General features: G+C 15.0%; 3 protein-coding genes across 3 annotated transcripts, besides 43 other annotated features; 2 read left to right on the top strand and 1 right to left on the bottom strand. All coding sequences in view use genetic code 6, as the record gives it.

Moving 5' to 3' along the window:
• Positions 1-3: 3 nt before the first annotated feature.
• Positions 4-58: a microsatellite.
• Positions 59-604: 546 nt separating this feature from the next.
• Positions 605-645: a microsatellite.
• A 175-nt stretch (positions 646-820) lies between these two features.
• Positions 821-889: a microsatellite.
• Positions 823-904: a microsatellite.
• Positions 836-951: a microsatellite.
• Positions 952-954: 3 nt separating this feature from the next.
• Positions 955-997: a microsatellite.
• A 559-nt stretch (positions 998-1,556) lies between these two features.
• On the bottom strand, positions 1,557-6,950 carry IMG5_149470 (protein-tyrosine phosphatase protein, putative; the record flags this gene model as incomplete). The annotated part of the gene is made up of 15 exons (XM_004030927.1): positions 6,777-6,950; positions 6,598-6,697; positions 6,333-6,415; positions 5,956-6,267; positions 5,793-5,911; positions 5,565-5,665; positions 5,380-5,507; positions 4,550-4,691; positions 4,378-4,496; positions 4,115-4,201; positions 3,308-3,877; positions 2,700-3,248; positions 2,482-2,561; positions 1,768-1,936; positions 1,557-1,607 (listed from the first exon to the last, which is right to left on the bottom strand). Exons 1-15 carry the CDS (start codon positions 6,942-6,944, stop codon positions 1,557-1,559), a joined length of 2,778 nt encoding a protein of 925 aa, XP_004030975.1. The 5' UTR covers positions 6,945-6,950.
• Positions 2,230-2,325: a microsatellite.
• Positions 2,563-2,663: a microsatellite.
• Positions 2,597-2,679: a microsatellite.
• Positions 4,203-4,277: a microsatellite.
• Positions 4,275-4,346: a microsatellite.
• Positions 4,275-4,392: a microsatellite.
• Positions 4,297-4,367: a microsatellite.
• Positions 5,007-5,056: a microsatellite.
• Positions 5,015-5,080: a microsatellite.
• Positions 5,021-5,070: a microsatellite.
• Positions 5,689-5,741: a microsatellite.
• Positions 5,697-5,788: a microsatellite.
• Positions 6,503-6,559: a microsatellite.
• Positions 6,943-7,007: a microsatellite.
• A 556-nt stretch (positions 7,008-7,563) lies between these two features.
• Positions 7,564-7,598: a microsatellite.
• Positions 7,564-7,651: a microsatellite.
• Positions 7,652-8,562: 911 nt separating this feature from the next.
• Positions 8,563-8,660: a microsatellite.
• Positions 8,564-8,660: a microsatellite.
• Positions 8,588-8,647: a microsatellite.
• Positions 8,593-8,647: a microsatellite.
• Positions 8,610-8,652: a microsatellite.
• Positions 8,661-8,682: 22 nt separating the features above from the next.
• Positions 8,683-8,732: a microsatellite.
• A 189-nt stretch (positions 8,733-8,921) lies between these two features.
• Positions 8,922-11,045, top strand: IMG5_149460 (hypothetical protein; the record flags this gene model as incomplete). Its single annotated transcript, XM_004030926.1, has 5 exons — positions 8,922-8,964; positions 9,560-9,588; positions 9,933-10,438; positions 10,703-10,761; positions 10,936-11,045. 5 exons carry the CDS (start codon positions 8,922-8,924, stop codon positions 11,043-11,045), a joined length of 747 nt encoding a protein of 248 aa, XP_004030974.1.
• Positions 8,974-9,024: a microsatellite.
• Positions 8,974-9,026: a microsatellite.
• Positions 9,293-9,319: a microsatellite.
• Positions 9,446-9,511: a microsatellite.
• Positions 9,460-9,515: a microsatellite.
• Positions 9,461-9,585: a microsatellite.
• Positions 9,572-9,619: a microsatellite.
• Positions 9,712-9,778: a microsatellite.
• Positions 9,725-9,781: a microsatellite.
• A 2-nt stretch (positions 11,046-11,047) lies between the features above and the next one.
• Positions 11,048-11,082: a microsatellite.
• Positions 11,050-11,122: a microsatellite.
• Positions 11,123-11,565: 443 nt separating this feature from the next.
• Positions 11,566-11,629: a microsatellite.
• Positions 11,574-11,629: a microsatellite.
• Positions 11,630-11,994: 365 nt separating this feature from the next.
• Positions 11,995-12,087: a microsatellite.
• Positions 12,008-12,078: a microsatellite.
• IMG5_149450 (hypothetical protein) lies at positions 12,021-13,079 on the top strand (the record flags this gene model as incomplete). Its single annotated transcript, XM_004030925.1, has 1 exon — positions 12,021-13,079. A coding segment is annotated over one exon (1,059 nt), but the record flags the coding sequence as incomplete, so codon positions are not given.
• Positions 13,080-13,083: the final 4 nt, after the last annotated feature.

Here is a 13,083-nt window from a genome sequence, read left to right as displayed (position 1 = left end):
ACAATATATATATATATATAAATATATATATATATATATATATATATATATATAATATTTTACTTTTTTTTTATTTTTAAAAAATAACATTAGATAAAAATGATTTTTAATAAAAAATAAGCATTTTTGTAAAAAAAATTGAATATTTGATATAAGATAATAATAATTTATATATGTCAGTTAATAAATAAAAAGATGAATATGTAAAACTAAATAATAAATATATTAATATAAATAAAAAATTTAATTAACTTTAAATTTATTGTGAATAGTTATAAAATTCAATTATATAACTTTAAGATAAAAATAACTAAATTATATAGGATTAAAATAAAAGATTTCTTTATTTTTAGATCAATCATTAATATAAAATTATTAATAAAGTGAATATAAATTTGATGAAAGGTAAAATATATAAATGGTAATAATTTAATAATTAATAAATATGTTATTATAAGAAAATAAAAGATTAAATAAAATATAAACGTAATAAGATTGCTAATAATGTATTAACATTATTAAAAAAGCAAATATAAACGTAATTATAGTATTTTTAATAAGAAGAAATATAAATTATAAATTATTAATATAAGTAATGCTAATAAATATTATTATATAATTATATAATAATATATAATAATTATAAAAAGAAAATATTAATAAAATAAATTTAATATGTAATCAATGTTATTAATTAAATTAATAAAAGGATTAATATATGTAATATAAAAACAAAAATTAAAAATTAAAAAAATTGATAATTTTTTTTAAATAAAAAATGAATAATAAAAAAGAAATGTATATTTTAATAGATGTAAAGAAAATATTATAAATTATAATAAAAATAATATTAAAAATAAAAATAATATTAAAAATAATAATAATAATAATAATAATAATAATAATAATAATTATTATTATTATAATTATTATAATTATTATAATAATAATTGCAATATAATTTATAAATTTAATATATTTTATGATATAATATAATATTTTTAAAAAATATTAATAAATATATTTTTTTTTTATAAAATAAAAATATCATAATTCTATATTATTAGAATAATATTTTGAATTAATTAAATAATCTTTTTTCCTATATTTATTTTCTCCCATATCTTCATCAAAATCAACATTATTATAATTATCAATATGTACTTTTTAAGAATATCTAAATTAATTATGTATCGATTTTTTACTAATGTCTTAATAACCTTCATTTTATTAGTAATTTTCTTCTTCAAACATAATATTTTTTAACATATTATTATTTTCTTCCTTACTGTTATTTAAAATATCTCTTTCTAATAATAAATTTTCTTAGCTTTAAAATACAAAACCAGCTACAAGACTAGAAATTATTTCTTTTATTTAAAATCTATTCTCCAGAACATTTATTTCGTTTATGTTTTATTAATTTTTTATAACTTCAAGGTTTTAATATATACTTTTTATTAAATTTTAGGTCATAAAAATTCCCTCAATAGTCAATAAGTCAATTAAATCTTTTTCTTCATGAATTAAATTTGAGTTTATTTCATTTAAAAAACTCACAAAAACCGCCAGAAAGGCATTTTCGAAACCTTAAACCTGATTTACACCTAGTTCAAATACTAAAATATCTAAAATTCTGAAAAATTGAATACTCTAAAAGCAGTACATAAAGACAGTATAGTGTAGGTAGAACCAAAGTTTAGGAATTTCGATTTTTAAGTCCTTAAATTTATCTTTTAAATCTTATTTTAGTAATTTTTAGCATACCCAAACACCCTTAGCAACTCTCAAACTAACACTTGGGATGTTTTAAGTTAATAAATCTTCATATATTTCCTTAAATAAAGACACAAAGCACCAAAAACAATAAGATTCTTCCTTAGAAGGATTATTTATGTCAATATTTTAACCTTCTAGATGTTATATTTTTTCGGAACTATTTAAATAATTATATTTAGTGCTTATAAGAATTTTATGGGCTAAACGAAAAACCCATTTTATTGAATCACCACTGTTTTTGATATTTATTTAATTTAATTCTAGGTAATTGTAAATTGCAGTTAGTAAATTTCGGTATTATTATTCGATTATTTATCCATGAATACGATTTTCTTGTTTTTCACTTTATATGTAATTTTCAATATATTCAGTATATTATTTCATGTTTTTGTAGTATATATAACTTTTAAAGACTATTTCTTCATCATTAAAATTAATACTAAATATAATTATATATATATATATATATATATATATATATATATATATATATATATATATATATATATATATATATTTATTATGTATTTATTTATGTATATATATTTTATTTACTTTAATTATTCATCTTTTTTTACTTACATTTCAATTTATAACAAATTATACCAGAAAAGTTCTCGAACATAATTTGGAAGACCTTCAATAAAAAGTTTATTTAGTTTAACTTTTCCGATTTCGCGTTTATAATTATTTATATTCTACATTATTTCTTATAAACTTACAAATTATTATTTTAATGAACTGGCTATACATTCTTATATATCCGCAAGAATATCAGAACCCTATATATATATATATATATAATTTAATTAATAAAATAATTTATATAAAAATATATATATAAATATATATATATATATATATATATATATATTATAATATATTTAATAATTATTTATATACAACATATATATATTTACTTCTTATGTAACTATTAATGTAAGATGTTCTTATGTTCTTTTATATATAATTCTTTTAACGTCTTTTTCTACATCTTTATTAACACCATAATTATCTAAAATAAAGCCGCTTAAAAGCTATAATGATTGACCGCATTTTTATTCCAATAGTTCGAGTTTCCAGACTAAATATCGGATACTTGTTTAAGTAATTTCTATTTAATCTATAACATCGGGGAACAAAGGATCATTCAATAAGCATCTTTCAGATTCGATTAATTATTCAAAATAATCATCATAGTTTTAGGCTTATAATTCAAAATTATTTAAATATGGACATACGAATGAAGTCATATTTATACAAATATTAATTATTTGACTAGATTTGCCTTTTATAGGTATCCATAATTCTCTATTAGATGCAAATTCATTAGCTAAATCTGAAATAAGTAATCTATATTCATATTTTTCACTATGAATAGAAGCATTTAATCCTTCATAAATAAAAATTTATAAATAATCATTTTTACAATCTTAATTAATTTAGAATTAGAAAGTTTTATTATTTTACTTTTAAATAAAAATATATATATATATATATATACTTAAAGATTTTTTTTTTTTTTTACACTTTATATATTGTTTTAATTATCTGAAAAATTGTAATCTTCTAAAGTCCATAAATAATGATTTAAATGAACTTAAGAATTTAATCTTCCGAAGAATTCTAATTGTATACAATTTTCATTTTCTAATTCTTTTACTGTATATTTGCGTTTGTTTATTTTTCTGGTTTCAAAAGGATCTTGGTAATTAGGGATGTAATGTACTTCAATTATAGGCTTAATTATTTCGATGCTTTAGTGAATAATAAGGTTTTTGAAAGCTAATTCAATCCTTTTTTCTTCTTCTAAGTCATATAAAGAAACTTATTTTAATTTAGGATCGGTAATTTAAGCTGGCATATACTAAACTTAGGCATCTATAGCGTTTTTTAAAGCTTAAGAGACTGCCTTTTGGGTAAAAAAATCGTCATAATTGTAAATTAAGTTAGATTTTTGTAATGATTTGATATTTTTTTTCCTATAGGTTTAAATTTGCAATTATCTTTATTTTAATTAATCTTCTAATTTAATAGAGGCTATTTTCCATTAATTAACCATTTTTTTTAATTAAATAGCTGAAAACTTAAAGAAAGTCTATTAAAATAAAATATTCATTTATTTTTACTTTTCAATATTTTCTTTTTCTAATTAAAATTAGTGTTCTTATTTACTTTTATATGCATATTTTTCTATTTTTTTGTTGAAAATTTTTAATACTTCATTTTTGTAAATTTAAGAACATTATTTAATTAGTTAACATTTATTTAATATGTTTTTTAAAAAAAAATGATTTCTAAGTCTTTTAGCATCACTATGTTTATTAAAATATACTTCAATAGGTTAGTTAACGTTTTTCTAGAATTGAACAACATTTAATATAATTTTATATCTTTAAGATTGATTAGATTGTGTAGTGTTCTATATATATATATGTGTATAAAAATATATATATATAAATATATATATATATATATATATATATATATATAAATATTTTTTTTATTATTATTTAATATTTTATGTTTAATTTTAATTTTATTTTATTTATTTTTATTCTTTTTTAATTTTATTTATGAATTTTATTATATTATTACTTTATCATATTTTATAGTTTATATCAGTCCTAATTATTTTTAAGTTTTTTCGTTTAATTAAATTAACATTCCTTCGTTTATAATAGCTTTTCTTTATAGAAGTTTACCAAGTTTTTTTCCTTTTTAATATTTTAAATGAAAAAAATAAAACATATTTAATTTAATTTTTTACCTTTTTTGATTATTTCCAGTTGCTCTTTACATAATTCTTCAGTTGTTATAATATATTATTTGGTAAATTAATCAAGTTTATTATCTTTCATTTTATTTACATTTACACTAACTATTAATTCATCATCATCATAATCATTATGCTTTAATTTATAAATAAATAAAATTAATATATAACTTAAAATAATATTATTATTATTATATTTGAATATATTTTTTTATTTATTTACGTCTTTAACAAATATAAAAGCATTTTATATATATTAATCATATAAAATTCTTTTATAAGAACCATCTGATTATTATTACAATTAGGTCAACCAGCTTGCTTATATTTTAAGTTGTTACATATTTTATATAATATATGTTTTAAAATTATAAAGAAATCTTAATTTATTATATATAATAATATAAATTTTAAAATATAAAGGTTTATATAAGTTAATAATTAATATAAAATATAATATATATATATATATATATATTTATTTATTTTATAAATATATATTTATTTTATTTTATTTTAATATATTAAATAAAAAAAAATTATTATTTTTTATATTTATATAATTTTTTGAAAATTTAGTCTAACTTAAATTATTCAATTTTTATACATAAATTTATTTAAATATAAAAAAATGTAAATATTTATTAATTATATATTTTAAAAATATAAATATATAGTTTTTAAATATATATTTATCTATTATTTATAAATTATTTTCTTTTAGTGTTAGATAATTATTATTAAAAAAAAAAATATCAATTTAATTTATTTTTTCATTCTTAATTTAATTTTTTTTTTTCATCATCTATAAATTTTTATATTACTAATTTCATATATTTATAAATATAGCTATATTATTCAGAATGATGAACCATTCCCCATCTTTATTCTCTTAATCTTCTTACAGTTGAAAAAACACTTAATGTACAATCTTTTAAATCTTAATTTTAAACTTAATTAATTATTGTAAAATATTAGTATTTAAAATAATATTTATTTATGATATTACCTCCTTCTTTAAGTGCTTAAATTATTTTAGGTTTGTAACAATTAAAAGCCAAAATTAAATTAATTAAAGATAATAATGTTCCTGTTCTTCCAACACCAGCACTTTTATTTGTTGATGTAAAATTTATATAAAATATATATAATAATAAATGATATATATAAAAAATAAATATATATATATTTATATATATATATATATATATATATATTTATATATATATATATTTACCTGCAATGGATAACTGTAATATTTAACTTTTCATATTGTTCTATCATTATATGAATTAAATATTCCATTATAGTATAATCACTTTCACTTGGAGCACTATGGTCTTTCCAATCTTACCACTATAAATATAAAAAAATATTATAATTTTCTATTTTTTACTTACTTAATATTAAAATATTGTTTTGTTAAAATTTTCATCTTTTTTTTCTAGTTTTAATGTTCTTTTGTAAACTGTTTCCAAAAAAAGTTCTTCTTTGATCAAAGTTACTTTAAATGAACCATATTCTTGATATTATCCTGATTCGTTTGGCCAATATTAATCGCATTAAGCTTTTTCGTTTTCTTTCAAATTACATAACATTATAATACATTCAATATCATGATACCAAATCATTTTCCAAAAATGAGATAAACTAGTAATTAATGGTCCTTATGTTGCAATAAATTTTTTTTCGCAATTATTTTATATATCAGACTTTTTTTTTTTTACAAAATAGCAAATATATATTTATAAGGTATTAAATTATTAAAATTAAGTACATTTATATAAGAGGCATTGATATATTAAACTTCTTCTAAATCATCTAAGTTATCTTGATTAATTTTAACTTCTGAATGTTCAACTTTAATATGAAAAAAATATGTTTTTTATATATTTTTTGTTTATAAATATGATATTAACCATTTTTATTTTTTTAGTAATCGAAAATTTTTTTATATATTTTAATTTTTATGTTTGTTTTTTATTTTTTATTTTTTATTATTTAAAATTTATATACATAGGTATGTGTTTATTTATTATTACATGGTATAATATTATTGTATCTATTGTATTTATTTAAGTTTGGATCATAATCTTTTAAACGTTCATTATGATATTGAGTTTCTGTTAATCTTCTTACAAGCTTTTTTTTATATTTAGATAAAATAAAATTAAACAGATTATTCTTTAAGTATATATATATATATTTTTTTTTATATTACTCTAAATTCCATGTCAGTATTTATTGTAGAACATAATTCCGTGAAATCCATTATTGGAATACCTTTTTCTATATTATAAATATCCTCCATTTATTAAACCCATTAATAAGAAAGATCTTCAACTTTATTTAAAATACAGGGGCCTTATAAAGGAATTTATTTATTCATTTGTTTTAAATTTTTCTTTCTTTATTTTTTTAATATTTTTTTATTTTATTTTATTTAATTTTTATTTTTATCTTTTTGAATTAAGGTGTTTATAATAATTATCAATATAGAATATAATAATGTAAAATTTATATTTTTCTATAAAAAGTAAATTATTAATATGATAAATGATAAATTTTATATTTATGAAAAATTTTTTTTTAAAATATTTATATTTTATATTTAGTGATTAATATAGATAATATATTTTATATAATGAATATTTAAGTTATTATATTAAAACAATATTAATTAAATAAATTTAAAATTAATAATTATAAATATTTTTATTTATTTAATATTTATTTATATATTTGTTCATTACTAATAACCTTTATATTAAATAATTTTATTTATATACATTTTTATTATTGATTTTTTTTTTTTTTCAGAATATTAATATTTATTTATTTTGTCATTTAATAATTACAAAAAGATATAAAAAAAAATAACTTATATATGCTTATAATAATTAAAAAAAAGAAATATAAAATCTAAAAAAAATACTATTTATTTTATATAAATAAAATTAATAAAAAGATATTAAAAAGAAATAAATTAATATAAAAATTTTATGATAATATATATATATATATATATATATATATATATATAAAATAAATTATATAAAATATTATATTTTTATATTTATAAATAAAATAAATTATTTGTTTTTCTTTAATTAATAGATATAATATATTCTTTTTTCTTTATTAATTATCTTTAATATTAAATAAATAAATTTTAAAATAAAGAAATATAAATTTATTTTATAAAATATATAAACAAAATAAAAAAAGTTATGTTAGAAGCAAATATAAAAAAATAAGCCTTCTAATAAATCCAAGAACAACTCCAAAATCAATTAAAACAAATAAATTCTTAAAATAATTTTTTGACTAAAAACATTTACAACGATAGTCAAAAATCTGAAATAGCAAAAATATGTGAAAATATGAAAATAAGCATCGAAACTTTAAAACTACAACTAAACTAATTAGAATAAAAATAAAAAACAAGTCAATAAAAAAATGTCATTAAAACTTAAAAAGAACAAGCATAAAACGAAATTGAACGTTTTGAAATTATTTTTAAAGATTTTAATAAAATTTAAAAATCAAATAAATCTTCCAGTAGTACTTCTTCTGTTTTATAATAAAGAAATAGTAATTCTTAGGCTATTAATGCTAATTTTAATAATAAATAAAATGTTAAATATAATTAGTAATAATAATAATAAGTATTGTAATAAAAAGATAGCTTTAAGTAAAATTTAGATCTAGAATAATAATTATTAGATGAAAAATAATAGGATTTGTAGTTTATTTAAAATGAAGTTTAAGTTATCAATGAAATTATGTATGATATTGCAAATTAGGTTAATTAATAAGGGGAAGTACTTAATATTATTGAAGAAAATGTTGCAAATGTAGAGAAAGATGTAAAAGAAGCTAATAATGAATTAAAAAAAGGAGAATAATAATAAAAAAAAGCTCGAAAAAAATATTTAATTTTTCTTATTTTAATTTTAATAGTTATTGCTATAGTTTTAGTTGTTGTATTTACAGTTATAAAATGAAAAAAAAAAAAATTGTAAATAATAATAATATAAAAAAAAATTAATTTAAAAAAAAATATTTAAAAAAAAAATATTTAAAAAAAAAAATATGAAAAAAATTTATTAAGTAATATCTGAAAATAAAAATAAATAAATAACTTAAAAAAAATTAAATAATTAAGAAAATAAATGTTTTCGTGATAATTTAGAATAAAATGAAAAAAATTAGGATAATATTAAAAGCTTTTTAGATGAAAATGGAAATTTTATTATTTAGAATTCATGGAATATAAATAATATTATAATTCAATAAAATGGAATACAAATATCTGGAAATTAATATAATGAAATGAAAGAAAAAAGCTAAAAATAATAATAAAATGCTTATTTATAAAATATTAAAGGAAGTGAAGAATATAAAAAGTAAATTTTATAAAAACTGAATGAAAAAATAAAAAAAAATTAATAAAATATAAATAAAAAATATGGAAATGCAAGCGTTTTTGTAGATAAGTAAGAATAAGAAGAAAGCGAAAATTATAATGAAAATATATTAGAATAAAATGAAAATTAATATGGATTTATTAGTTGTTTGGAATTATTTTATAAACCGAATATATATTCAATATAAATATAAAAAATATAAAAAAATAAAAAAATATTAAATTAAATTTTTAATTTATAATGAAAAATAAATAAAAATAATAATAAATATTAAAAAAAAATTTAAAATAAAATTTTAAATATATGTTATATATATATATATATATATATATATTTTATTAATTTTGTTAATGTTTAATAATTAAAAAAATAAAATAAAAAAAGTTAATTAAATAAATAAATATTTAAAAAATATTAATATATATCAATATATACTAATTTAAAAATATTTTTTAATTTAATATATATATATAAATATATATATTTATATTTATATTTATATTTATATTTATATTTATATTTATATTTATTAATTAATTATATATAAATACATTAATATTTTTTATTTATATAGATATATATTAAATTTTTTTTATTTATTTTGTAATTTTTTTTTTATATTTATTTTATCATTATTATTTTTAATAATATACTGAATTATTTATATATATAAATTTTTTTTATTTAAATTTCATATATTTATTATGCTTATTTATTTTTCATTTTTTTTATTTTTTTGTTTAATTTTATACTATTTGTTTAATTTATCTTATTTTTAATTTTTATTTATTTTTAAATAAAAAATACATGCTTTTTTAATATCAATTTAAATTATACTATTAATATATAATTATATGTTTAAAATGAATTTTATTTTTATCTCTTTTGTTGTCATATTTTTTTCATTTATAGCATACGAATTAGATATTTTTTCTACTTTTTAATAGAACGATGAATATTTCTCTGATTGCAAATATTTAAAAAGTTAAAACTTTTCTAATACTGGCCCTGAAGACATAGTCTAAATATCTGATAATGTAGTAATAGGAGGTCATGCACAACTTCACATGATTTTTAAAGGATTAAAAGATATAGATGAGGTTTAAAAAGGTGGATTTTATTAAATTTCTGGACTCAAAGATAAGAATTTATAGATTAAAAAAGTAGAAATAATCGGTTTTCCTGAGGATGTATTTTTAATTCCTCATGGAATATATTATGATTAAAATATACTATATGTTATAAACCATGCCTATTACTCTGGAGTTAGTGATAGAATCGAATATTTTGAGGTTATAAAAGAAGACGAGAACACTTTTAAATTAAAATATTAAAATTTTACTTAATTACCTATTAAATTTAATGGAATTTCGAATGATTTGGTAGTATTTGAAGGTAACAAGGCTTTAATTACTATCTGGTAACCTTACACAGCTCCTTCTAAAGGATAAAAGTATTATAGTTATAAAGAAAAAATAATGAGTATTTTAACCTAAGGATTGAAAATAAAAAATAATTATACATATGAATGTTAATTAATTAAAGGAGATGTAATTACTTAATGTAATGAAATTAAAGAAAGTCACGGAGTGATGAATAATGGAATTTCTTTTGATAAGAAAAATATAGTTTTAATAGGAGATACAATAAATAAGACTATAAAAATTTTTAAAGTATTAGAAAATGGATAATATTAACTTATTTAATAATTAAAAAGTTAAGTTAAACCTGATAATATTTCATATAATGAGAAATTGGATGTTTTTATAATCGGAGGTACTTATAGATTATGGGATTATTTAACTATCAATAGTTATTTAGAAAAAATTTAAAATAACTAAGGAAGTTAAAGCTAAGTTGATTATTGGGGAGGGATTGAAATTATTTATTTTAATAAAGAAAAAAATTAATATTAAAATAAAAGTATTTTAAATAGTAAAAATGTAATAGCTGGAGTTTCTGGGGGTATTTTAGATTGGAGTGGGTAGTATTTAATTTTGGGAAGTTTTATAGATAATAATGTGTCTGTTTGTTAGAATAAAAAAAATATATTCTCATGATATTTATATTTTTATTTATTTTATATATTTTTTATTTAATAATATATAAAAATTAATTAATATATTTTATATATTAAAAATATCTTAATATCTTTTAAAAATAAAATGGATACAAGAAAAAAATCAATTTAAGATTAGAATATAAATAATTTAGAAACATAAATATTATAAAAATAAAACAACTAAATATTAATTATTGATGAACTTTAAAATAATTCTTAATTAATAGATGCGATTATATATAATTTACATTAAAAACTTTTTTTGAAATAATAAATGGAAAAAACATATTATGATGAATTAAATTATATAGAATCTTATCCTAAAAATCTAAAATATTATATACATTGTCCATGTAATTTATAAATAATGTTTTCTATATATTTTTTTTATTTTATTTTATGTAAATATTTTAAAAAATAATATGTATAAATTAAGAATCGTATTTTATATCAATTCATTATTTTTTTATATATTTAAGAAATATTAAAGTAAAAATATTAGAAAAATGAAATTATGAATATAAAAATATATATTTATATATATAAATATATATAAATATACATAAATATATTAATATATATTTATCTTATTTTATTTAATTAAGATCTTATGTAAGGAACAGCATCATTTTTAATATATATGAAATATAAAGGCATATTAAATCCAATAACTTTTACTAGTTTATTTTGTATTTCTTCTATTATAAATGAAATTGGAAGATACAAAAGAATTTAAATATGTAATCCTTAATATTGGAGTAATTATTAAGAGGCTGCAACTAATTATGATAATTTAATAAATTCTTAGGTAAAAGTAGGTGTTAAATTTAATACAATTCTAAAATATTTTTTTATAATAAATATTGATGCAAATTATTAAAAAATAAAAGGACTATATAAAAGAGATAAACTAAATTAAGATATAATTAATAGTATATTTATGTGAAATATATTATTACATATATATGTATATATGTATATATGTATATATGTATATATGTATATATTTAAATATTTACATATTTATATATATATTTATAAAATTTATTTTCTTTTTAATTATATATATTATATAAATAAATATATATTCTATACATCTATATTATTAAATTAAATAATTTTTTCATTTTTTTAATATATTAATTATAATTTACTGTTTTTTAAGATTATAAAATATTTAAAAATAAAATAATTAACAATGTAAAATTAACAAACTTGTATTTTACATAATAACGAGACAATAACAAATTTTTGTAAATCGTCATCATGTGTAATGCCATTATGCCCTGAATGTATAAACGATCACTATTTTTTGCATTAAAAGAATTAAATTGAACCGTAAATTGAATAAATACAAATGACATATTAGAATACAAATAAAATTATAAGATATATATATAAAAATTTAGAATAGAATTTATTAAATTTGTAAGATTTTTATCAACAAAGGTCTAACAAATAGACTATTTTTGATTAAATATATTAGTTTAGGTAGTAAATATAATAAATATTAGACTCTTTTTTTGAAAATTTACAATAAGAGTAGTTAAAATACGAAGAAAATGAGCGTTTTTAATAAGAAGAGTAACTTAAAATAATTGAATATACTATTAACGATGTTACGAGTAATTTGGAAAAAATTTAATGTAAAATAAATGAAGATAAAAATAGTATTAAATATTTAGTTAAATTTCTACATTCAGATTATGTGGAAAAAACATTAAATGATAGTTTAAAAATAAAATAGATTTTGGAAAATTTAAAAGATAAATAAATTTCAGAGGAAAAAAATAAAGTAAACATAAATAATATTTAACCAATTTTAGCATAAATATTTGAAATTTTAAATAAAAATTGTTTTCATAAAAAATTTAAATTAATAAAAACTTGTTATACTAAGTTAATCAAAATTAATTTTAAAATAGTAATGATCAAAAAAAATAAATTTAAGAATAAAAGAAAAAAATATAAACGATTATTTATAATAAATAAGGATATAATTCTTTTCATTAAAATAATTATAACTAATTTAGTTA

The sequence above is a fragment of the Ichthyophthirius multifiliis genome, assembly GCF_000220395.1.
Source record: "Ichthyophthirius multifiliis unplaced genomic scaffold scaff_1120509251148, whole genome shotgun sequence".
Lineage (NCBI taxonomy): Eukaryota > Ciliophora > Oligohymenophorea > Hymenostomatida > Ichthyophthirius > Ichthyophthirius multifiliis.
This window is presented reverse-complemented; position numbering and strand designations above follow the sequence as displayed.